This window comes from Colobus angolensis, unplaced genomic scaffold (assembly GCF_000951035.1).
Source record: "Colobus angolensis palliatus isolate OR3802 unplaced genomic scaffold, Cang.pa_1.0 Scaffold225, whole genome shotgun sequence".
NCBI classification, from domain to species: Eukaryota; Metazoa; Chordata; class Mammalia; order Primates; family Cercopithecidae; genus Colobus; species Colobus angolensis.
In genome coordinates this window covers 5,781,581-5,807,886 of record NW_012115433.1, presented here as the reverse complement: position 1 = coordinate 5,807,886, position 26,306 = coordinate 5,781,581, and the positions used below count along the sequence as shown (strand labels likewise).

General features: G+C 38.6%; 1 protein-coding gene across 1 annotated transcript in view; it reads right to left on the bottom strand.

The window, feature by feature from the left end:
- DOK6 (docking protein 6) overlaps positions 1-26,306 on the bottom strand; it is a 424,659-nt gene that overhangs the window by 87,483 nt on the left and 310,870 nt on the right. The window contains exons 6-7 of the mRNA XM_011944081.1: positions 21,809-21,947; positions 4,162-4,279 (exon numbers count right to left, since the gene is read on the bottom strand). Coding sequence (XP_011799471.1) covers positions 4,162-4,279; positions 21,809-21,947 — 257 coding nt within the window. The remainder of the gene's footprint in view (positions 1-4,161; positions 4,280-21,808; positions 21,948-26,306) is intronic.

The following is a 26,306-nucleotide window of genomic DNA, read 5'->3' as shown; positions in this document are numbered from 1 at the left end:
CTCTCCTTCTGCCTTATGCCCCTCAGTAGAATTCTTTCTTCTGAGGAGGCAAGAACTGAGGCTGCTGTGGACCCATATGGATTCGCCACCGGTAACTTGGGTAACTCGGATATCTGCCACTGCTAACATATTTGGTCCACATGACTCAGATACCTTCCTAGTGGCCATTGAGCTCCAGACAATCCTTAGTGAGGAAAAGCGTCCTCTTGCCCATCGGTGGGACAAGACAGTGGTGAAATCCTGCCAGTGTCTCCCCTGAACCTGGCTGGATACCACTTTCACCAACTAATGCAGCCAACTCAGCCCTGCCGGGTAGCAAGGAGCCAAGATCCACCCAACCACGACCACCCCTCTGTCAGCAGGAAGAAGTTACAGAAGACAGACCTTCATCCACTTTGCCCCAAAGATTTGAGGTTTTGGACTCTTGACGTGAGTAATGTTACAGCAGGTAGCTAGTCATGTATGAACAGAGCAAGAGAGAGAAGCCCCCTTCCCAACATACACCAGGAGTGTTAGGCAACAATCAGCTGATGGTCAGGTAGTTGTTAACTGTTTTGCTAAAGTAATCATTGGTCACAGCCGGCCCCACGGAAAGGCACGCTCTTAATGGATAGAAAACACCTGAAACTGATCAGCAGCTTCCCAATAAGATTTCAGGAGGAGTAACAATTGATCACAGCCGGCACCAGGGAAAGGCACGCTCTTAATAGATAGAAAACACTTGAAACTGATCAGCAGCTTCCAATAAGATTTTAGGAGGAGTAATAATTGGTCACAGCCCGCACAAGGGAAAGGCACGCTCTTAATGGATAGAAAACACCTGAAATTGATCAGCAGCTTCCAATAAGATTTCAGGAGGAGTAATAATTGATCACAGCCGGCCGCAGGGAAAGGCACGCTCTTAATAGACAGAAAACACTTGAAACTGATCAGCAGCTTCCCAATAAGATTTCAGGATAAGTAACAGTTGTTCACAGCCGGCACCACGGAAAGGCACGCTCTTAATGGACAGAAAACACCTGAAACTGATCAGCAGTTTCCCAGTAAGATATCAGGAGGAGTAACAATTGGTCACAGCCAGCACCAGGGAAAGGCACGCTCTTACTGGACAGAAAACACCTGAAACTGATCAGCAGTTTCCCAGTACGATTTCAGGAGGAGTAATAATTGATCACAGTCGGCACCAGGGAAAGGCACGCTCTTAATAGACAGAAAACACTTGAAACTGATCAGCAGTTTCCCAATAAGATTTCAGGAGTAACAATTGGTCACAGCCAGCACCAGGGAAAGGCACGCTCTTAATAGATAGAAAACACCTGAAATTGATCAGCAGCTTCCAATAAGATTTCAGGAGTAGGGAGAAGTAATGCAAGATCCCGGAAGTACACCAACGTATAAAACCCGAAGTCACGAGGTCAAGCGGCGCACTTGTTCTTTACAGGCGCCCGCTTTGCTCGCTCTCTCTCCAAGGTGAACTTTTCTTTTCCTTGCTGTTCTAAAGCTTTTTAATCAAGTCTTACTTCTGTTCTGGGAAATAAAAGTTAAAACTGGGGAAGAAAAGTAAAAGTTGCAAAGTGCTGGGATTACAGGGGAGAATCCACCATGCTCGGTGGATAACTAGACTTTTAAATGTAATTTTGTGAAAAACGTACATGTTCATGGAAGGGTACTGAGGTTCTGAATTTCTTTTTAATTTCTTCCCTATTTTCAATAGTTTTATTGTGCCCGCTTTGCTCTCTCCCAAGGTGAACTTTTTTTTTTCCTTTTCCTTCCTGTTCTAAAGCTTTTTAATCAACTCTTACTTCTGGGAAAGAAAAGTAAAACTTTCAAAGTGCTGGGATTACAGGGGAGAATCCAACATACTCGGTGGATAACTAGACTTTTAAATGTAGTTTTGTGAAAAACGTACATGTTCATGGAAGGGTACTGAGGTTCTGAATTTCTCTTTAATTTCTTCCCTATTTTCAGTAGTTTTATTCTGCCCTGATTCTATTAGGGACTGGCACCTAGCGAAAAAAACCAACAAACATTGAAGGCTCTCCTTGCTCTCTGCTTGTTTTGACTATTACAACAGAATGAAGGAAGAATAAAATGACCATTATCAAAACACAACTTTTTATCCATCTCTATTTGCCTGCTCTCAATCGCTCTATCCCCTTATCTGGATACTTAAATTTTTATATAACAGGGAGAGATATACAGGGTGGTAAAATGTATTCTGAGAAGCACACAGTACAGAAAGTAAACCCACAGTATAGTGAAATGTAATTTCCGTTGAAAATATTTTATAAACATTTGACTTAAGTAGTCAAATGCATATTCTGTAAAAACTACAATCGCCACCAACCAGAGAAGCATGAAATACTGAGATTAAACTGAAAAGGCATGTCAAGCTCTTGACTTTGCTGGAAGTTAATATCAGTGAGATTAAAGTATTATTACGTCTATGCTACATATAAATCAACATCTTCAAGAAGTCTCTGGCAATGTTTTAGGATATTCCAGTGCATTCTAATTTTTTATCGGATACATTATTGCAGAAATTGTATCAGTCTAAATCTTAGCTCTGTCCTCAGAAAACGTTTCCTTCATACTAGGAAAGCAATAGTTTATTTTCTGGAATTACAGGCCAAACCTCTTGACAAACTAGAGTTATCCATTACACTACTTCTGACTTATTTCCATGTTTTTTTTTTGTATTAGCATTAATCTCATTTTTTGCTTAGAAACTTGATAGTTTATTTTAAACGTCTTAGTTTTCAAGCGAATATCAATATTTACACGTATGTTTAAAAACCTTATTACAAGCATATTTTCGAATTTTTCATTACAGAAATGGGCAAGGTTAATTTTGCATGATCATGACTCAGGCAATTTGAGTGTGTGGCTGCTGGCATCTGAAGAGGGAAAAGTATGAGACGCTTGTCTTGATTCTTGAAATTGCCAAACCAGTCCCCACTCAACGACTTTTCTCAACCCTCTTAATCCTTATTCTATTAAACATTTTCTCACACAAATAACGAAAATACTGTTAAATACAGGCAGTCAAGTTGGCCCATAAGAGTCCCTTTAAAATATAACATGTAATTGCCTTCAGTAAGTGACTAAAATCATTCCAAGTGCTTTGCCTTGTAGAACATACTTTTAACTATTAATGTCCATGATCGAACTCCATTAGTCTAGTTTGGAAACCCTGGCAAGCAAATAGTGTATAAGAAGACATTACTTGTTTGCAACAGAAATTTTTGTCAAAACTTACAGCATTAATAGTGAGCAAAAGCTAACGTGTGAAAAGTCTGAATGTCTAACTACCAGAGGGTCATAATTGGTCATTCTTTTCCCCAGATATTTATTGGATGCTTATTATATTCAAGCCTATGGTGCTCAATAAATGTTGGATGAGTAAACGCTCTCGGCTGTGTGGGTTTCAGCCCTATTTTCTTAGTTTTTTGCTTCCTCCAGTGTTGGCCAGCTGTTAGTTGCTTGTAGTCAAATATTTTATTTGAAGGGTAAGATTATTCAGTTTAAAACAAAAGGAACGGAAGACAACTGCCGAAACTGGGTTGTCTGCTGCTGTTAGTCAGAAATCTGCTAGCTATTCTATGCTAGTTAATTGAGCATTTATCATTAGATAAAACTACAAAGGCAAAGTATCTACATGTGGCTCCTTCTACCCTGCATCCTCTCCAAATGGTTTCTATATTGAGGCTTTGACTAAACTTGAAGACTTCCATGGGTAGGTTTATGTACCAGTTTATGGCAGTCTTAAAGCCTGAAGCCAGCCTCCTGAACTGATAGTGAATCCTTTGAAGGAAAAAGATGTGAAAAAAGATCCTTCATAAAACGCAGCATGAAGCAGACCTCCACATTAGCTTTTAGCTTCTGATAATGTGCTCGGTATAATGTTTTAGTTAAGTTCTTGTGCCAAATTGGGTCCTTAGCCATCACAGTAATTTTTGGAATTTTTTTTTTACCATGAGTGTAGGAAATGATAGCTTTTTAAAAGCCACTGTAAATCTCGGCTCCCACTGCGGCCAGTGACAGCTGATAAAGGGGAACGGGAGGAAAAGCAAGCAATGCAGATACAAAGCAATTTGCATGAGTCAGTCCACCTGGAGGAAGCTAATGGAGGCGCTGCTTTCCTACTTTAAGGTAACTTGCCTTGCAAACTGTAGATCTCACCAACGCTGTTCTGACGAGTGATGTGATGCCAGTACGCGCTGCGAGGAAGAGATATTGATTTGGATAATGTCATTGGTTCAGTCAAGCTTGTCTGAAGCTAAAAGAGAAAAGAAAATGTGTTTTAGGCCTTGTTTAAAACTGAAATCTCTTTTAAATGTAGAGGGTTAAATGAGTGACAGATGGTAGAATCTGCTGTAGATACCTACATGATCTCCTGTGTAAGGATAACTTTTAAAGTAAAAAATCATTACTCAAAAATGTGAAAGGAATACTTGTAAAACAATTCAATCTAACTCATTAAGAACACTAAGATGGTACGAATGATTCCAATGACTTGTAGCAATGGGGAATGCTGGTAAACACTCAGGGCATGATCAATTGTAGCCACTCCACCCAACACAGTTACTTAAATTTCTATGGACAAGAATTATTTGCATTACACTCGGCTTTTTACAATTTACAGAGTTGTAAAATAACTCAAAGGTGCCAGCCCCTTCAGAAGCAGAGACCCATGAAAGGTTTACAGAATACCCGCTATTTTTTTACCCATTTCAATCTCTAAAAAGTTTGCCTTACACATCCTCCCAACCTTACACAATGGATATTTTCTAAAATAGACCTTTTTCCTTGCTCCTGTGATAGAATCTTGTACATATTAAAAAGGTATTCTGAGAAACACTGATAAAATCTTGGCATGTTTATTCGAAACATTTTAAGGCTAGCTGAGAAGATTCACACAATATCACGCACTCAGCCACGTGACTAGTTCAAAGAAAATAAGTTTACATTGCGTTTTCAAGAAATAGCTTTATTAATGCACAAGAAATCTCAAACATACAGAAATGGTTTTAGTCTTCGCGCACATGTCTCTGACCCAACCTGAGGAAATTGTTTACTTTTGACAATGAGTAATCCGCTAATGAATGAAATCTCATTTTCTCTTTGATGCCTGACTCCTGGCAAAACAGAGTTGCAAAGATGACCTGTCAAATCTAAGCTTTGCGTGCCTTTCTGCTACTGTGGTGTGTACCTTCCACGGTGCTCCTGCACACTTCATGCCCGGCCCTTGATGCTTGGATGGATCACATACTTTTACATCCAGCATTGGATTTGACTCTCGCCACCCTTCATAGAAGATGCTATCGGGAAAGTACCTGATATGACACAACAGGTCGTTCAAGGCCACAGAAAACTAAGAGGTTCGTACATTTTAATAGAAAGTGGAATTAAAGAGCTTGCACATACTTCATTTTACTTAGTGGTAAGACATTTCTGGAGCTGCTACGTCTTGTCACAAAAGTACCATACTCGGTCTATTTAAAAGTCTGGCACTGTTGAGGTATCTTTTTTTAAAGATGGCTCCAAATGGTAACTTTGCAGCCATTCTTGTGTTTTTCAAAATTTGGTAGACTTCAAAGTTTTCCTGCTTATTACATAAGCAGGTGAACTATCCACATCCACATCCTGTGGTTGGTGTTTATAGGGGTGGGGTTGTAAGGAGACAAGCTTCTGGGTTTATCATAGAGCAGTGCTTTCAGAATCTTTTGGGTGGTTTGGTAACAATAACAATGGCAGGAGACAGCCAAATGCCTAGGCAGATAAGAAAGCGTCCCCAGAGAACCTTGGACACACCCAGGTCACTGTACACAGGGGACTTGTCTAAACATGCCCACGGTGTTTTAAAAAAAACTGTCCCTTAACACATGTGCAGTAAAGGAAATGAATGAATGTAGGGTGGCTCAGACTAAAGGGTCCCTGTGTGCACTGGAAAAAATGGGATGGAGACACCAGGAATTCCCACCTTTATGTAGGGGAGGAGGAGCCTGGCCCCTTCAGCTCCTGTGTGGTGGCCTGGTGCTCCTTTTGAAGGGGGAGCTGGCTGGCGGGACAGCTCTTTGCTGAGAGCTCCCCTTTTGCTTAAATTCCACTTTCCTCACCCTTCAATGTGTTTGCATGCCTTAATGTTTCCTGGTTGTGAGACAACCTGGATTTAGCTGAACTAAGGAGCAAAAAAATCCTGCAAATCGATCAACAATGGACACTTCCAGTTCTACCCTGGACCTAACAGTGAGGGGGACTCTGCAAGTAGGGCTATGCACATTGAAAACGTGCATTACACCCTCACGGATGGAAGTCCACCACCATAAAGAACTAGAAGCAAGGCTCATTTTTATGAAAGCATTATTGGGAGAAAAGATAGGACTTTTGTCTTTAAAGTCAATTTCCCATATGAGGCATAAACATAATTAACACATAAATCTTCAATTCACGTCAGCAAGGCCCATTAATAACAATCCATAGATTCAGTCTCACATGAATCATGGTTCTGTCTACTGTCTACTTTTTCTAATATAATTTGTTTATTACTAAGCATACAGTAGATCATTGGTAAATTAATCTTTCCAAAATGTGATGAAAGTGCTTTTTCTTCTATTTTCTTTATTCTGGGAGACATTTTTCTTCCCAAATGGTCAGTTTTTTTTAAGCATCAGGAAAATACAGTTAGCATTTTTGTTTGCTGGAAATATAGCTGGAAGCCACTGGATAATTCCACATGATTTCCTTCTGAATCTCCCTGTATTTTACACCTCAAGTTTCTCTACTTTCCCTCTTCATTGTTTTCATGTTCTAGGATGCTTTTAATGATATTCTATTTATTCCTTAGGTTTCTCTCTATTCTACTTCCATAATTTATTGCTGAAAAATGGAAAATTTATGTTCAAAAAACTGATTATGGATTTTCTTGGGATCTTTGCTAGGGATACAAATCTAGACATCCTGAGAAATAGACTAGATGTTCTCCTGGATTTTAGAATAGAGTCCGTTTCCCATGTGTGCCTTTTGTATTGAGTACTGCTGTAGACTGCACTGTTTCCGCACAAATTCGTATGTTAAAGCACTAACCCCCAAATGAGTGTATTTGAAAATAAGGCTTTTAAAGAGGTTAATGAAAGTTAAAGGAGGACATAAGGGTGGAGACCCTAATCAAATAGGACTTGTGCCCTTAGATGAAGAGGAAGAGACCCAGGGATAAATAGAGAAAAGGCCATTAAGGACACAGCAAGGAAGCACCCATCTAAAAGTCAAGAAGGCCTCAGGAGAAACCAACCCTGCAGGCATCTTGATTTTTTGCACTTCCAGCCTCCAGAACTGAGAATTTTTGCTGTTCAACCCATCCAGTTTGTGGTATTTTGTTATAGCAAGCTGAGCAAACTACTGTGAGTACTCTGTCATGGGGAATCGAAGTGGTGTAGAATCTGTCTGATTTTAACCAGCAATTTTTAATTTCATGAACTTTAAGCAATGTATTAGAAATTGACCTGTCTGATTTGTGCAATGACTAAGACAGTATTTCAAGCACACTTGATGAAAACTTTTTTTTTTTTTGAGATAGGGTCTCACTCTGTTGCCCAGGCTGGAGCGTGGTGCAATCTTGGCTCACTGCAACCTCTGCTTCCCAAGCTCAAGCAATTCTGCCACCTCAGCCTCGCGAGTAGCCTGGATTACAGGCGTAAAACTTCTTTTGATGACAGGCTTCAAGAGGACACACATCCTTAACTATTCAATTAACTCATTCTTAACTATTTTCATATTAAATACTTCAATTAAAAGCATTAAGAAAAAGCTTAAAATGCTATAGTAACTTCTTAATTGAAAAAGCAGTACATCAATTTGACCAGGAGGAGTTTTAGGATCATAAAAGCATGTATATAAACAATTTGTGTTTATATTGCACATTTATAAAAAAATTGAGATTTCTAAGTGTATTTTAAGAAATTAAACAAGATGGATACAAGTGTTCGAAGTTTTTATTCCTTCTCTGCAAGGGTCTGCTGTATTTTTTTTTTTTTTAGTGGACTTAGTTTAAAAAATCTCAAACAGCTATACAAAATTCTGCAATCTTTGTGCCAGAATTCCCTTGGTATTTATAAGACTATTTCCTGCAGGCGATGCTTCTCCTTTTTGAATAGGGTCAGGATTTAGAAAGAATGCTCTGGCATATATGTAGAAATCAACTAGATTAGGAAGCAGTTAGTTCTTGATACACTTGCTATCACTTTGCCATTTTTGGCTCTAACTCGGTCTTCTATTCTTTCGAAACAGCAGTCAGTTTTCTAGGATATGAGCAATGAATCGGGAGTTACTTAGCATGTGGAAAGAGTGTAGAGATCACAGCTAAAGTAAGCCTGGAGAGCAGTTAAAACATTTGTGCTTTGAGAGGGACAACTGACACATCACAAAGCCAACAGTCTAAAAAAATAAGCCCCAAAATGTGCCATATGGAGATGGCATTTTGATACCCTTGTTTGAATATAACACAGATGAGAATTATGCTGTCCTCAAGGTAATGAGAAAAGACCCTTCTCCCCAACCAGAAAAGTTTAGATTTTAGAGGGCTCTCGGAAAGATAAACAAGAGTGGGTTCTTTGTGTGTTTCCCATTTAGGCAATATATAAATACTTTTATTTATAAATGAGATTCGTAGATATCAGAGATTCCAACCCTCATCTCTCTCCTCCCCTAAACTTTGGAAGGTTCTTTTGAACACATTTCATTGAAAAAGTCATTTTTAGGAAACAATTCGTCCTGTGTCACTCTGGCTTTGCACTTTTGTTACTATATTTTCAACTATGCTTGTACAGCAAACAGCCTCAGAAGATAGAAATGTCTTCCTCCAGGAAACAGATTTGCCCTTGGCCTGAACAGGACAGTACAGATCCTGTCTTCCTCCAAGGAAAAGGCTGGGCAGGGTTGCTAGTAGCCCCCTGATAAGATTGGGAGTTGCTAACTCAGATCCCTTGGCTGGGGCAACATGCAGCAGCATCCACCCTGGCTGCTCCACATAACTCTGTGGGACCTAGGGACCAGGGAAACCTGTGGAAGCATGAAACTCATGATGCTCACTGTGCCTCAGGAATAAAGTCCTCTGTCTCACTCAGGACTTTTTCTGCCAACATCCATGAAACTAATAGGCAAGGGAAGCAGGGCTGGTAGCATCTTTCCTGCTTTTGCTAATCTGATTGTCTCTACTCTTCCTATCTCTTGAATCTAAATTACTGTATTAAATTTCCTCCATTGAACTGTCTATCACAGGCTCCATTTACTTAAGTGGACTGTGAATAATACAAAGGACTACCTTGCTATGTCCCAAATTTATTTACTATATCCACACTCAAAGGCATTAAGTTGTTTCTGCTCTTTTGCGACTAAAACTTACAAATCTCAATACTAAAGAATTTTGAGAAATTTTAGAAAACATTTAGGTTAGTATGCCATCTAGGGACTTCAGTTTACATATGTATAAGTAGAATTATGACTGGTTCCGCCAAAAGTCATCAATTCTAAGGTTATTTGGTGTTTACATTTTAATACAAAACCATCAAATTCTTTAGGATTTTTTAATACATGTTTTTATAAGTCCTTTCATATGTCGAATTTATATATTTGGGTTTTACTTTGGATAATGTTTCTATTTTTATATTACAGTGACTTGTTTTCATTTACGTAAATTTATATTCAGTTTTTCTTTGTGCTTGTGCTAATTTCCACCTGCTGTTTTTCTTAGGTTGTCTTCTTGATCTTTACCTTCTCAAGTATTTTTAATTTTATTTGTTTAATAAAAGCATTTGCTTCTGAGTGAAGTAGAGAAAGTATTCTCTCCTACAATTATATAACTGTAAATTGTAGCTCTATTTCCTTTTTTACATAGTTATTGCTTGTGTATATTAAGGTAATGATTTTTGTGGCTTTTTTTTTTTCCTTTTTTGTAGAGACGAGATCTCACTATGTTGCCCACGCTGGTCTGGAACTCTGGTCTCAAGTAATTCTCCCACCTCAGTCTCCCAAAGCACTGCCATTAGAGGTGTGAGCCACTGCACTGGGCCGTTTGTGCAAATTTTTTAAAATGTTTTAATCAGAACATGCACTGAGTAGTTTCCATATATTAAAATTTAGTTTTTTTAACTATATGGCCAATTTCTGTACATCTTATAGGTACATGAAAAGATACATTGATATGGAATCTCTACTACACACACACATATACACATAGTAAACACTTCTGCATTTCCTGCTCCATATATTTAATTTTTAATCTGTATTGACATGAAAGTGTTAATTTCAAATGACTAGCATGTTTCTGCCCATTTCCTCTTGTGTCCTTAAGTACTTCTTAACTACTATAAATTGACAATTTATAATAGATATTTGTGGGGCACATGAATACAAGTGAAACAATCTAACATAACCATTTAAATAGTTACCTTTTTTGTGATAACACTTGAAATTAGCAATTTTGTAAATGTACAATACAGCATTACTAACTGTATTTGCCACAAGAGAACCCTCAAAATCAAAATAAAACATACTCCTCCTGCCTATTACCCTTTTGACCGTCATCTCCCTGTTGCCTCCAAGTCCCTAGCCTTTGTAGACACATCTCTACTTTCTACTTTTATGAGTTGATTGCTTTAGATTTGATTTGATAGGTGAGAACATGGGGTATTTTGTGCCTGGCTTGTTGAACTTAGCATAATCTCCAATTCCATCTATGTTGCTGCAAATGACCGTTTTCTTTTTTTAAGGCTAGCTTGCTGCAAAATGGGTCTTTTTTTTTTTAAGGCTCAATACTATTCCACTGTGTATGTATTCCACATTTCTTAATCCATTCATTTGTTGATAAACACTTACGCTGATTCCATAAACTATTGTGTAACATGCTGCAGTGAATACAGGAGAACTGAATCTCTTTGAACTGATTGAAATCATTTGGGTAAATAACCTAGAAGTAGAATTGCTGGCCTCTGGGATAGTTCAAATGTCTGAGGAACCTCCATGCTGTCTTCCACGATGGTTGTCCTTTGCTGTACTTTGCATTTCCAGCAACAGTGTTCAGGGGTCCTGGTCTCCTTTTCTCCATGTCCTCAGCAGCACTTGTTACCTTTCATCTTTTTATAATGGCCGTTCTGACATGTGTGAAAATATATCTCATTGTGGTTTTATTTGCATGCCCTTAATAGCAATGTACAGCATTTTTTATGAACCTTTGTAGCCATTGTTTTGAAAAATGTCTACTCATGTTCCTTGCCCATTTTTTAAGTACTACTTTATACATGACAATGGTGGTTAATTCACAAAGCTTTCTGTTTTATGGTTCTATAACTTACTGTCCCCTTCCTTAGCTATTTTATTAAACTCTCCTTTAAACGTTCTGCCCAGGCCTAACGTTCAACCTCACCTCCATCTTCTAGCCACTACCCTTCCAAATAATCTCCTGTATTTTCTCCTAGGAAGTCTGGACTTTCCTTTCAAGAAACTGTTGTTCATCATCTATTAATACCTTCGTTTCATCTGTGCTTGGTCTAGTAATTGAGCATTTTTAACACATATGTTCTCTCTATATAATGCCTTTTCCTCATTTACAGCCAAATTCAAGTATTCTACATCTTATCTTTTATATCCCTTCAGTCATTTTACCTGGTATTCGATCCAGAACTTTTTTTTTTTCCCCAGATGGAGTCTCACTCCGTTGCCAGGCAGGAGTGCAGTGGCACAATCTTGGTGGCTCACTGCAACCTCTGCCTCCCGAGTTCAAGCGATTCTTCTGCCTCAGCCTCCCAGGGTGCATGCCTGTAGTCAAGCTACATCACACCTAGCTAATTTTTTTTTTTTGTATTTTTAGAAGAGACAGGGTTTCACCATGTTGACCAGGATGGTGTCTCAATCTCTTGACCTCATGATCTACCTGCCTTGGCCTCCCGAAGTGCTGGGATTACAGGCGTGAGCCACGGCGCCTGGCCAACTCATTGATTTTTTTATCTACTTAAATCCTCATAAAATTCCTGTAAGATAGGAAAAGGATGAAGTGTCCCTCTTTAAAATGAGAGGATGCTGAAGTTCTGAGATTAATCGACATTCCTAAGACCATATATTCTGTGGAAGCAAAACTGGAATCATGACTGTTCTATGCTTTTGTGCTTTTTTCATCAAGAGATTCTGTATAACATCTTCATAATTAAGTTCTGGGGTACACATGCAGGATGTGCAGGTTTGTTATATAGGTAAACGTGTGTCATGGTGGTTTGCTGCACCTATCAACCCATCACCTAGGTATTAAGCGTAGCTCGTTTTCCTAATGCTCCCCCTCTATCCACCCCAACCCCCAACAGGCCCCAGTGTGTGGTGTTCCCCTCCCTGTGTCCATGTGTTCTCACTTGCAAGTGGGAACTGAACAATGAGAATGTGTGGTATTGGGTTTTCTGTTCCTGCATTAGTTTGCTGGGGATAATGGATTCCAGCTCATCCCACGTCCATGAAAAGGACATAATCTCGTTTCTTTTTATGGCTGCATAGTATTTCATGGTATGTACGTACATTTTCTTTATTCAGTTTATCATTGGTGGGCATTTGGGTTGATTCCATGTCTTGGCTATTGTGAACAGTGCTTCAGTGAACATATGCATGCATGTATCTTTGTAATAGAATGATTTCTATTTCTTTGGGTATACACCCAGTAATGGGATGACTGGTCAAATGATATTTCTGGTTTTAGATCTTTGAGAAATTGCCACACCATCTTCCACAATGGTTGAACTAATTTACATTTCCACCAACAGTGTAAAAGTGTTCCTATTACTCCATAATCTTGCCAGCATGTTTGATTTCTGCCTTAATTTCATTATTTACCCAGAAATCATTCAGGAGCAGGTTGTTCAATTTCCATGTAGTTGTGTGGTTTTGAGTGAGTTTCTTAATCTTGAGTTCTAATTTGATTGTACTGTGGTCTGAGATACTGTTATTTCAGTTCTTCTGCATCTGCTGAGAAGAGATTTACTTCCAATTATGGGAAATTTTAGAGTAAGTGCCATATGGTGCCAAGAAGAATGCATATGCTGTTTTGGGGGTGGGGTCTATCAGGTCCACTTGATACAGAGCTGAGTTCAAGTCCTGAATAAGTTTGTCTCGATCTGTCTGACAGTGGGGTGTTAAATTCTCCCACTATTATTGTCTGGGAATCTAAGTCTCTTTATGGGTCTCTAAGAACTGGTTCTATGAATCTGGGTGCTCCTGTATTGGGTGTATACATATTTAGAACAGTTAGCTCTTGTTAAATTGACCCCTTTACCGTCATGTAATGCCCTTTTTTTGTCTTTTTTGAGCTTTGTTGGTTTAAAGTCTGTTTTGTGAGAAACTAGGACTGCAACCCATTTTTTTGTTTTCAATTTGCTTGGCAAATTTTTCTCCACTTTTATTTTGAGTCTGTCTTTGCATGTAAGATTGTTCCCTCCCTTTAATCTGGGCTTCTTGGTGTGATTGCTTTGACTGGTATAACATATGGTAGGTGTGACATTATGTCTGCTGTAGACAAGACTTCTAAGACCCTTGTGATAGCTCCTCTTCCCCTCACTACTTCTGAGTCACCATGGGGGGCTGCATACATGTAAGACTGCTACGGAGTGAGGAAGCTTCAAGTAACTATGTGGACAAGTCATGCAATTCAAGGTTTAAAATCCTTCTTAGAAAACCACCAATTTTCTTACAGATGGGAAATCAATATGCAGAAAAATTCAAGAATTTGCTCAAGGTAAAATCTCAACTACAGAGCTCCCAATAGAAAACAGTTCTCTAGACGGAGTCCATTACTCTTTAGACTTTGATGCTGATATCTTCTAGAAGAAGCTTCCTCCCTAATATATTACAATGTGGACATTCCATCCTTATCCTTTGAGAAGACCTAAGTTACCAGGAAGGTGGGGCTGACAGATGTTGGGAATTTTAAGAAGGTATTGACAACCCACACCTCTTCATGCTTTTACCAAAAATACAACCTAGGTAATCTTACTGTCTTCGAAATTTTTTCCTTTGTTGAGTTGAGGCTTTGCTTCCCCCTGTGATGAACATTGATGTTAATTTGTGTTCACTTACATAAAATTCATTTGTATAGAAAAAGCTAACTGCCTTTCCTTTTGCTCTTTATCTCTCTAGTGATTGCCTAAAAATTTAAAAATTGGATTAGCAGTTGAGACATCTATATACAACTGAGAGAAGAAATTCAGCATTTATAAATTGACATTTATGAGCCATTCTCTATGTGCCTAGCCAATGTGCAAATTGGTCTCATATGTTATACCACTGAATATTCACATAAATTGTCAACAAATATGCCATCAGAACTTAACAGACAAGGACAATGAGGTGCAGAGGGATAATATAATTTGTTCATGGTGACACAGCTAGTTGAGGGATGACTGAGGTTTCAGGATCCTGATATTCTTCCCTCTTCCCCATGACTCACTGTAAAAATTACTGGATCTCTCTCCTCCAGGATACAGATAAGAATGAGAATTACAGAGTAAATTTCACAAAGCCAGCGCAGGAATGTGAGTGCCTGTTTCTCATGTTCAAGACAGAACACCACAGTATGCATGGCAGAATCAGAAGGTAGTTAACAACATGAGCTTTGCTTTCCACCAACCTGTTATCAGGTATTCACGGCTGCCTCTTAATTGGACCTCAGGAAGGCACATATATTTTAAGATTCAGTTTTTCCTTATCTCTAAACTGGAGTCGATGTAATCTAAAGTGTTATAAATATTGTATAAGATGTACTTAGGGAGTGAAAAGCACAGTGTTTGTCACATGTTGAGTGCTTGGTAAAGATTGCTGCATTGGAATTTCTACTCCTGCATGGAAGTGGCATAGACCAGAGGGGTCTACATGTGTATATGTGATCAAGACACAAAATTTTGTTCGAACTGAGGTATTAAAAGAATGACAATTAAGACAAACACATTTTGATCTAAGCCTAATTACCAAATAGAAATACAACCCCACAAATGAATATAAGGAATAGCTGAATAATACAAGCAGATGGGGGAAAAGTGGAACAGATGAGAGACAAGTGAGACAATAGTGGCAGAATGTGTCCATGTGTATGCATGTGTGCATTCTGTGTGTGTGCGTGCGCATTGTAAGCTGGGAAGGGATAGCCATAGCTTTCTCTGTATGATGAAGAGTTAAATGCTTCTGGGGTACATAGGGCCAGCACGTTCTCTGGTATGACTGACACAAGAGGGACTGGGTGAAAAAATTAATATTGTAAAGGTACAAGTGGCCAGAAAATACACGAAGTGACATGTGAAATATGTCAATTGTGAAAAGAAACGTTACACTGTTTAATCAGAAAATGCTGCATACAAGTGCTCTTTCAGTTGAGAACATTGAGCTTTATTCTTGGAAAAGGACTCCTGAAACTTCTGAAAACCGTACGAGAATAGAGACGCCAGAGACCTTAAGCCAGCCATGCTTGGCACTCTGCACTCATTAAAACAGTCCTCTGAAGTTTGAAGGCTTATGGGCAATGGGCTTCTCACAGACTTGGTTTAATTTTCAACAAGGGACACCTCACACTTAATCTTCCATTTTATTTAAAATAAATGGAAAGGAATTAGAAGATAACTGCTAAGTCTGTACCAGAATGACAAATAAAAGGTAATATTTACATGGTCATTGAATTAAAGTTGCTAGATGTCATTTAATTGAACTTTGTAGGATAGTTTTCATTAAACCTGAAAAAATGGGTGTTATTGTATATTTCAAATCATGTATTGGCCAAGTGTGGTGGCTCATGCTTGTAATCCTAGCACCTTGGGAGGTCGAACTGGGTCGATTGCCTGAACTCAGGAGTTTGAGACCAGTCTGGGAAACATGGCAAAATGCTCTCTACCAAAATACAAAAACATAGCCAGGCGTGGTAGCATGTGCCTGTAATTCCAGCTACTGGGGAGGCTGAGGCACAAGATTCGCTTGAAACCAGGAGGTAGAGGTTGCAGTGAGCCAAGATCATGTCACTGCACTCCACCTTGGGCAACAGAGTGAGACTGTCTAAATGAATGAATAAATAATTAAATAAAACCACGTATGGACCAAAATACTTTCAGGAAGTCTGAAAATAAGCTGAGTTTGGGAATAAACAGCAGAAACTGTCATTCACTTTCAACAGCATTTCCGTCTGCAATCAGTAATGCATTTAACAACATGTATATTTTTAATCTCTATTATCTCTATTTGTAAGTAGACACAGAGCTGCTCTTTGAATATAATATAAATACACATAAAATGTTAAATTCCTTAGTGATTTAAAATCAAATTTTGGGTTTTCAAATTTTAAAAAGTGTAAATAGATAGAGGCTATCGTTAAGTTCATCAAATTAATTTCCAGTATCTGCATGTACTGAAAGCTGGGATAAATTTTTAGTGATGGTTAAAACAGTTTGTCCCACTTAAAGCTAAACTGTTTCTTGCTAGCCATTTTATGAATTGGCTCATAATTACTGAGCTTTTACTAAAGACCAGGTGGTGGTCTAACACTGTGAAGTACATATTATGGTATCATTGTGCCTCACTCGGCACCTTTCTAAGTACAAGTAACTGAAGCCCAGAAAATGTGACTTGCCCAAGGTCACATAGCTCCGTTGCAGTCTTTCCCTGGAATCAACCTCCTAAATCCTACCGTGTTCCTTCTACAAACTGTGCGTTCAGTGAACACATCCCAGGAACTGACACCTCTGCTCACATTCACTGGATGTGGTCTTCATTATCTTCCCAGGCAATGCTTATATCAACTTAGATTTTAGTGGCCTACATTAAAAAAATACTTCTATCTTATAGCATTGGTTCAAAGAAAAGATAATCTGAGTCATTGGGTTGTATGTATGTTAGAATGTCTGTATGTTGGATCATTTTGATGAGCCTTTGAAATTGTTACTTTGATTTAAGAGAACTATCCTTGTGCAGCTTTATATTGTTCGGTTCCAGCAATGCAAATAAAAGAAACAAGATTGTATTTAACACAGAAATTGCAGTCTTTTGTGTTAGGCAATGATTTTTCATATACAGAATCAACTCTGATCTATTTGATTACATTTGAGAAGTACAAACATATCCATATATTCATGTATGAAAGCATTTTCTGAAGTGACATCTAAATATCAAATTTTAAGGAAACAATAAATTTAAACAAAAAAGAATGCTAGTCTAGTTTTTACTCATATCATGCAAGAACACCACTGATGAGACAAATATGTTTCTTCTTGGGCGTGTATATGTGTGGGTGGTTTTTTTTTTTTTTTTAAGATGGAGTTTCGCTATTGTTGCCCAGGCTGGAGTACAATGGTATGATCTCTACTCACCACAACCTCTGCCTCCCAGGTTCAAGTGATTCTGCTGTCTCAGCTTCCTGAGTATCTGGGATTACAAGTGCCCATCATCATGCCCAGCTAACTTTTTGTATTTTTAGTAGAGACGGGTTTTGCCATGTTGGCCAGGCTTGTCTTGAACCCCTGACCTCAAGTGATCTGTCTACCTTGGCCTCCCAAAGTGCAGGGATTAGAGGCGTGAGCCACCCCACCCGGCCATGTGAGGTTTTTTTGTTTAGACTAAATTTTCTTTAGTGTTCTGAAACTGAACAATAGTGAATTCATTAACTGGGATCACAAATCCATTTTCACATTTTCATTATCGACCATAATAATTCTAATTCAGCTTGTGCTGTTTCATCACAATCCATGACTATCAGTAAAACAAATTTCACAAATAGGCAAGTGGTGTATTTCCTGGCAGAAAGCTGATCGCTGTCAGCAATCTTAAGAGCTCTAATCTTAAGATTAATATTGAGTGATAAAATCATGAACAGAACACTGAATAATAACTTTACCTGTAATTTTTTTCTTTTTTATTTTTTTGTGTTGAGACGGAGTTGCCCAGGCTGGAAGGCAATGGCGTTATCTCGGCTGACTTGTAACTTCCACCTCCCCGTCCCGGGTTCAAGCAATTCTCTTGCCTCAGCCTCCAGATTATAGGCACCCACCACCACACCCGGCTAGTTATTGTATTTTTAGTAGAGGCGGGGTTTCACCATATTGGCCAGGCTGGTCTCGAACTCCTGACCTCAAGTGATCCGCCCACCTCGGCCTCCCAATGTTTTCCTGTTCACCAGAGCTTAGGAAAACCACAGAATTGACAGCTCTGGAGGGCAGCCCATTTGGCAAGTCCCACTGATGTTTTTAAGGCATTAGACAAAGTCTTGATATCTTCCTGCCATTTCAACAGCACCCATGCTATTTGTCCTTACACTGTGTACAGAGCTTTCCTGGTGAGCAGGAGATGGGGATTGCGGAACAGGAACATCCTAAATGCTGTTTTTTATACACTGAAGTTCTCATTTTGTGAGGGTGTTTGTATACAAATATGTTTTTAAATTACTTGCAATGTTAGAAGATTGGAAATTACTGACAACCCCCCTGCCCCACTAACACACTTCTTTTTGCTTATTTTGGATATAGCAGAAAAAAATTTTTCTCATTCTTGTCTTCTCAACTGCTCTTTACATGTGAGCATTTTATAATTGCTTTAAACATAAAAGGCACATTTTAAAAGCACCTTTTGTTGAGTGTGTGTGTGTATGTTTGTAAAAACAGGTCCGTGAAAATCTAAAATTATTTCCAGTTGGGGCCTTGTCCATGATTTCGGCCTATACTCAACCTTAACAGCCTAAGTCACATGGCTGCATTCGTGATACCGTTTCTGATGAATGGCTTCTATCACAAAGAATGTCAAAACTTTCTTTGATAATGTTGCACATGCACGTCAAACCAGCTACAGATACTTTTGGCAATGGAATCCAAAGAACTCTGCTAGCTCCAAGAACAAGAATGATCTCTGTGAAACGGAAACATTTCTAGAGATGAACATATTCTGTTCAAATGTCTAGCTTTAATCATTTTCTCAAATATTTGAAACACATTCCTCACAAATAGTTCCAGTTTAACATGTATTGCCTTAGCTTAATTCTCCCATGTATCTTAAAACTCGTTTATAGTAAGAAACGGTTGTTGAGACATTATTTCTCATTTGAGTTTGTTTATCCAACTTTCGAGTAACAATTTTGTTATTTTAAAGAGCAAATGAAGAATTAGAGTAAACATTCTTTCATACTTGGAAGTTTTTAAAGTTTTCCGTGGCCAGGCATGGTGTACACCTGTATTCCTAGAACACTGGGAGGCCAAGGAAGTTGGATTGCTTGAACCCAGGAGTTCAACACCAGCCTGGGCAACATAGTAAGACCTCATCTCTATAAAAAACAAATTGGCTGGGAATAGTGGTGCGTGCAGGCCTGTGGTACCAGCTAGTTGGGGGGCTGAGGCCAGAGGATCACTTCAGCCCAGGAGGGTTGAGGCTGGCAGTGAGTTGTGTTCACACCACTGCACTCCAGCCTGGGTGACAGAGCGAGACCCTGTCTCAAATAGCAACAAAGAAAAGTTTTGTGCATGTAGAGGTGGTATCTTTTTTAAAAAAAAAAAAAAAAAAACTGGGAGAAACTGGAAAACTTTGCTTTTGGTTGTAGTATTTTGGAAATTGAGGCATTTATCAACTTGAAGCAGCTTGCACTTGGAAAAGGATTAGTTCAGTTTACTCTGAAGGACAAATTAGCCGTAGAGTAATTCTTACTAGCATTAACCTGCAGAGGAAAGCATAGTTGTGAAATTATTTCTGAATTTAAACCACTCTATTGACATGTATGCGCTGAGTGATAGTCTCTGGTTTTGCAATTTCTAGAAACATTTTCTCGGAGCCTTGCTGAGCCTGCTGTTTAAATGTTTGTTGCACTCTTTTCTGTCTCAGCACTGATGTCAGTACCCACGTCTGTGGTGTACACTAGTTTTAGACTGCCTGTGGTTCCAGTGACTGGATCCCTTATCTCTTCTCTGAGCCATTAACAGCAATTACTTGACTCCAGTCCTTTGACTTGCTTCTCAGTGGCACAGGACAATGAGAAACATACAACATCAACAACAAAAGTGAATTAAGTTTTGTTTAGCAAATATTTTGGCACAACATTGTTAGAAATACTTGAAAGAGTGTGAAGGATATTATGTAGCCATAATAGCAACTCTTGTTGTTTTAATGTCAGTCCAACATCACCCTCATCCATAATGAATGCTTTCATGGTACTTCTATGTGCTTGGTCTGATTCTTAAGCACTTTATATCGATGCATGCACAGAAACCTAACAACCAAATGAGTAGAACTAGTACATGCCCTTGTTACAGATAAAGGAAAACCAGAGTTAAATAACTTGCCCAAGATTACACAGCCAGTAAGTGGTGGTGTTGGGATGCAAGCCCAGAGCCTCAGTGGGGTATTCTTCTTTATGGCAGATAATTACAGTATGTGAAAGAGCTCTTGGAATTTCCATCGTTAAAATACAATTTAAATCACTCTGAGCTTTTGCTTGTTTAAAACAACTATAAAGGAGTACAGAGGTTAACTAATAGCAAGTGACTTTTGGTTGAATACAAGCACCAGCAGATTGAAAATGGGGGCTGATGATGAATATGCATGACTCTGAAATAATTTGAAATTTGATATATTTTCCCACTCGATTTTAATCACTAGAAAAACATCACATTTAGACAATTGTTACAATGGTTTAGTTCACCCAAATCTTTCTTAGAGAGGGCTGGTAAAACTTAAATCTTCTAATTGATTCTTCAGTCAATCCCACAGTCTCATCTTAATCATCCTACAAATGTTCAAGCTACTCTTTCATTTCCATGGGAAGTCCAATGTCCTGTGCTGCCCTTTCCCTCCTGAGGTGTTAGGAAGGCTATTTTTAACCATATCTCAGATGGAGAGAGAAATATAGGATTGAGAAAATTAGAAGTGCATTAAGAATAAAATATGATCATTTAAGCTACTTCTGTTTTCTTTCTTTTAAAAAATTTTATTTTATACTTGCATAGAATTTTGGAGGTAAAACTAAAATAGTAATAAAACTTCATTGTCTTTAAATTAGAATAGACTTACTGATGTTTCACAAAGAGAATTATAGATGCTTCCCAAATACCACCTGTCCTTCTATAGATTAACTCGGATGCGTCTTTATAAATCCTAGAGAAAAAATAATGCTCATCTCTTAAGATTATAATCAATAGTCATTTCACTGTTTGCTTTTCAAGCAAATTAGTGATAAAGCTTATTTTTCAGCTTGTCATATTAATAAAATTTACTACTTTCAGATTCTTTACTAGATTTTTTAGCTTGATCCTAAAACTGGACTACAGTTCCAGGACAAGATGATAAACAAATTACTGTTGTCAACTAGCATAAGCTCCTTCTGCAAACATTTTATTACATATACAGAAAAAGCTAGAAGTTTTAGAGCACATGGGATAAAAATAAAGATTAAAAAAAATGGAACCCTTTCTGGTAAGAACTTAATTTTCCTAGTTATTTTGAGCCCATATTTAAATCTGATTATCCAACTGTATGTGGGGACATGCAGACAGCATTGCTTATTTCATTATGCATTCCACACTCTGACATCCAAGGCAACAGATCTTACATAGGTATATGCCAGAAGTGCAGGGCTCATACTTGGTGGCCACAAATAACTTCTGTGACATATTGAGTAGGATATTAGATGAGAAGGTAGGGTAAGCCCTCAGGATCAGGGCAGGGTGAACACCCAGCTGCTGACATGAATGGCCCCACACATACATGGTGTACATCCGACCCCAGTGACATTCATTTCCAAGCTGACAGGTTACCAAGGAAGGGGCCTTACCCGGGCCTTCTGCTCCATTTCTAGCATTAATCTTTCATGTTGCTCAGCTATGGCCAATGTTGCAGAATGGACCTTCTGATAGATCATTTCTCCTTCCCTTGTTTGAAAAGTGAATAGTCCTTCTCCTGTGTCACACATTCTGTGAGAACAGATAGGGAAAGAGATGGGTCTCCATGTGTTCAAGTACATAACAGTTTTCCACATAGACAAAACCCTTACCCTTGTGCCTCCTCCTCCTGACCTCCACAGGAGTTAGTGAGGCTGATCCTCGGCCATAAGCAAACGAACCAAAAAATGCTTCTTTAAATGGTACATGCAAATGGAATTAAAAATAAAAATCCATGTATATTTGGATGTTTAAAAATGAAGCATTCACAACAGTGTAAAGGAACAGAAAAAGTGATTTAGATAATGACAGTTGGTGCTTTCCAATATTTAGATTAAAAACAAATGAATTACAGTATTTTTATCTGCCATTATGATAGACTATTATGATATGGACATTTATGCAGTTATGTCATTTCTGACATAATAAAATTCTTATGTCAATTCAGGGAAAAATCAGAATGCAAACTTTTTCAACTATCTAATTAGAATTACTTTTTAAAAAGATTTTTTATTGGGAAAATTCCACCGACAAGTTGTTATTCAATAGGATTATAGGTAAGTTTTATTAACAAAGGCTAATTCTAAAATGGAAAACATTTTAATATTTTAAGCTAGCTTTTAAGAAAGTTTCCAGAAAGACCCACCCAATATCAATATGTTAATATTTGGATATTGGCTATTAACTGGATTTCTGTGTTAAGTTATAACATAAAAATATTCATGAGGAAAACTTTCTTGGAGCACCAAAACGATTTTAGATTCTTCTCTGATTCTCCAAGGAGTTTTCAATAGAAAAGAAATGTCTCAAGAGGCTCCCGACATTACAGAGGCTGCAACTGTGATCCCTTAGGGCCCTATAGAGCCAGCACTCAGCTTCTCTGAAAGAGATGTTAATAAAATTCACACAGCGTGAAATGGAAAGTCTGGGGAAAAAATGAACAGTTTTCACAAAGTGAAACAAATGAGCTTTCTTTGATTCACAGGAGTAAGGAGCATCAGCAACAAAACCATTGATAAGTAGCGAGTGCATCTTGAGGTTGAGCTTTTTCATAGTCATCTGAAAAACAGTGCTTATTAGCCTTTGGAAATGAGATAATGGAGACACAAATTGTTGTTTCACACTCGGTCATTAAGATGTAAAGGTCGAGTGCTTGTCCACTTCCTGGGATTTAACTCTGCCCTGTGCAGGACCTTGCCCGTTTACAGGAAGGATTTTTGTCTCTGAAGTAAAAACTACTGTAAACTTCATCCTTTGATCATGAACTAAGGTATTTCAAACAGCACAAAAAGCAAAGAAACTTTAGGTAGAAGATGCTGTTTCTTCAGTGAAGGTCATGTTTATGATTTTTGTCAGCCATGTTGGAATAAATGGGCTGGGTGATATGGTTTGGCTCTGCGTCCCCACCCAAATGTCATCCCAAGTTGTAATTCCCATGTGTCCAGGGAGGGACCTGTAATCCTCACATGTGGAGGGAGGGAAGTGATTGGGCGGTTTCCTCCATGCTGCTCTCCTGATACTCAGTTCTCACGAGATCTGATGGTTTTGTAAGTGTTTGGAAATTCCTCCTTTGCTCTTCTCTCTCCTCCCACCATGTGAAGGAAGGTCCTTGCTTCCTTTTCACCTTCCACCATGATTGTAAGTTTCCTGAGACCTCCACAGCCATGTGCAACTAAGCCAATTAAACCTCCTTCCTTTGTAAATTACCTAGTCTTGGGTATTTCTTCATAGGAGTGTGAAAATGGACTAATACCCTAGGTTCCCCTTGTTGTTTAAAATGTGTTCTTTTGGGGCTGTTAGGGAACAGATAGACTGTTTCCTATCTGTCTAAACAGTCTTGTAACAAGCCAATACTACAGAATATAATTAGGAGAAAGAGGAAACAATGTAGATGGCATTTGACTTGCTCCTGAAAGCATGGTCCACGGATCAGCAGCATCTGCCCCCCCAGGAGCTTGTCCAGACTGTCAAATCTAAATCTGCATTTAACACACCCCCAGGTGACTCACATGCACATTATATTTGATAATGACGACTCCAGAACCTTCTCCACAGGCCACCATTTCATTGGAGTGGGAGATGACACGAGAGACCCACAGGAGGACACATGAGAAGCTGCATTTGCACAGCTTTTTGAAGACTGATACATAAAACTAATATTAGAAAGAAATATATCACAAAGGGCAAATGAACCCGAAGAATCATTTCCTTAACTTGGGAAAAGCTAAAACAGGTGTTAGTTACATTTCAACCCCCAACTCCCTTGCCGACAAGATGCACATTCCTCAATTGCATTTATTTTGTGAAACAGGGAAAATATGGATGACATGTTTATCCTGACTTCAAACTAGAATTCTGTTGATATCTGTAGACAGTTGCAAATGTAATCTCTTTATATCTAACAATATCTTTGTACAAAATGAATTTTTTTTTCTTATCTAAAATAGTGTTGGATAATCTCTAAGGTTTCTTTCAGCTCTGAGGAATATTCTAAGGCCTCACAAAAATTCTAAGAGGTAAATAGAACTGGCACATTTGTTTCCAGAATTTTCTTTGTTTTTGTTTGATATTGTGATAGGGATTTAATAACAACATAGGACTCAAAAGACTAGGGCACCAATTTCCACCACAGTGTTCTAGCCTGTCATATAAATTTATCATATAATTTTCAAGTAGCTGCTATAACCTAGGCACCATTTGGGGCCTGAGACTTGAATAGGAGGGAAAAATATATATGGCCTATTGCTTCTGAGGCTTTTGAGTAGTGGGGAAAGGCCAGCAAGAATCACAAACTTACCATATGTGCTACCAGGGAGGAGTATAGGGCCATGAGGATGACAATTGGGGATTAATCTGAGCCAGTTATTTTACCTATTAACTTCTCACCTATAAAATCAACAAGAATTTTTTTTTAAATTAAATGAAGTAATGTATGTGATAGTAGTAAAGGGTTAATGTAGCAGGCCCCAGTTTGTTATTCCAACCCTGCACATTCTTCATTCCTATTTTTAGGATGGGCCTATGGCTGGCTTCTGGGATATGATCTCTGGGACCTTTGGAATACTCTGCCTGTTTCTGTAAGTCCTGAGACCTTGGGCCATGCTGTACCCAGTTGACCAGATACATTAATCCCAACAAAGGATATCCCAGCAGGAATGCCTGTTATCACTCTGATGCAGCCTGGAGCCTGAGTAGCTGAGTCAGTCCTGGGGGTGCTACATGCCTATATGACTGACCCCCCAGTAAAAACCTTGGACATTGAGGCTCAGGGGAGCTTCTCTGGTTTACGGCACTGCATGTGTTGTCACACGTCATTGCTGGGAGAATTAAGGGTGTCCCCATGCAACCCCACTGAGAGGGGCCTTGGAAGCTTTTGCCTGGACTCTCATGGTCTTTATCCCTTGTGACTTTTCCCTTGGCTGATTTTAATCTTATTTCTCACTGTGGTGATACAAACTGAGCATAATGTGTTTTTGAGTCTTGTGAGTCTTCTAGAGGATTATGGAGTTTGGAGGGTGGCCTTGCGAACCCTTCCATCTGACACTGCTAGCATGTGCTAAGGAGTCAATGTTTTAATGTAGCAAGAATGTAAAATTCCTAGTCTTTTCCCTAAATGTCTGTCACTATGGAATCGAAGAGAATATCCTTTTTATCCAGTCTCACCACTCACATCCAGAATCACTTGAAACAACAGTACTTGTCAGACTTACTCTGTTATGTTCTGGTAAATAAAAAATAACCAGGGATCATGTGGATGTATATATTTGAAGGAAAGTGAACTCCAAAGGGTGTTCCACTATTCATGGTTCTTAGTTGCCTTCAAGGGCAGAATCAGCCCTAACATGGTGCACGGAGGAATTTCCTGGAGAAAAAATTCCTAGCATTGAACTACTAGACCACACCCCTTTTTTCTTGTCTGTAACTCTCAAACTTGGCTCTCTATGAAGGCGTGACTTTGAAATGCCACTCTTTCTTCCCACATGTGTGAAATAAATATCAAGTCAAAAATTATGGAGACATTTTACTTAACATAACTGTAGACACTTTAAGATAATTTCTGTGGGTCTCTAGATAAAATTTTGCTGCAGATGAATTAGTTGACATCTGGCAGTTTTGTCCATCTTCACAGCTGCATAATTTCATTCTCACTAAGTTACAATATTGTATACATATTTAATAACCAAATATTTAGTCTCCTTGAATGCAGAAATTTTAAACTTTCAGTAATGGGGTAGAGTAAGGAGCATGTTCCTAAAAACCCAGTGATATTTCTGTTCAGTATTTAAAATTTAATGTTTAATTATAGAACATAATGAAATTCTTCAAAGCATAGCTTTTCCACAGAGCAGTTAAAACCAATTAACACTTTTATTCTGTTAACAGTCTAATCTT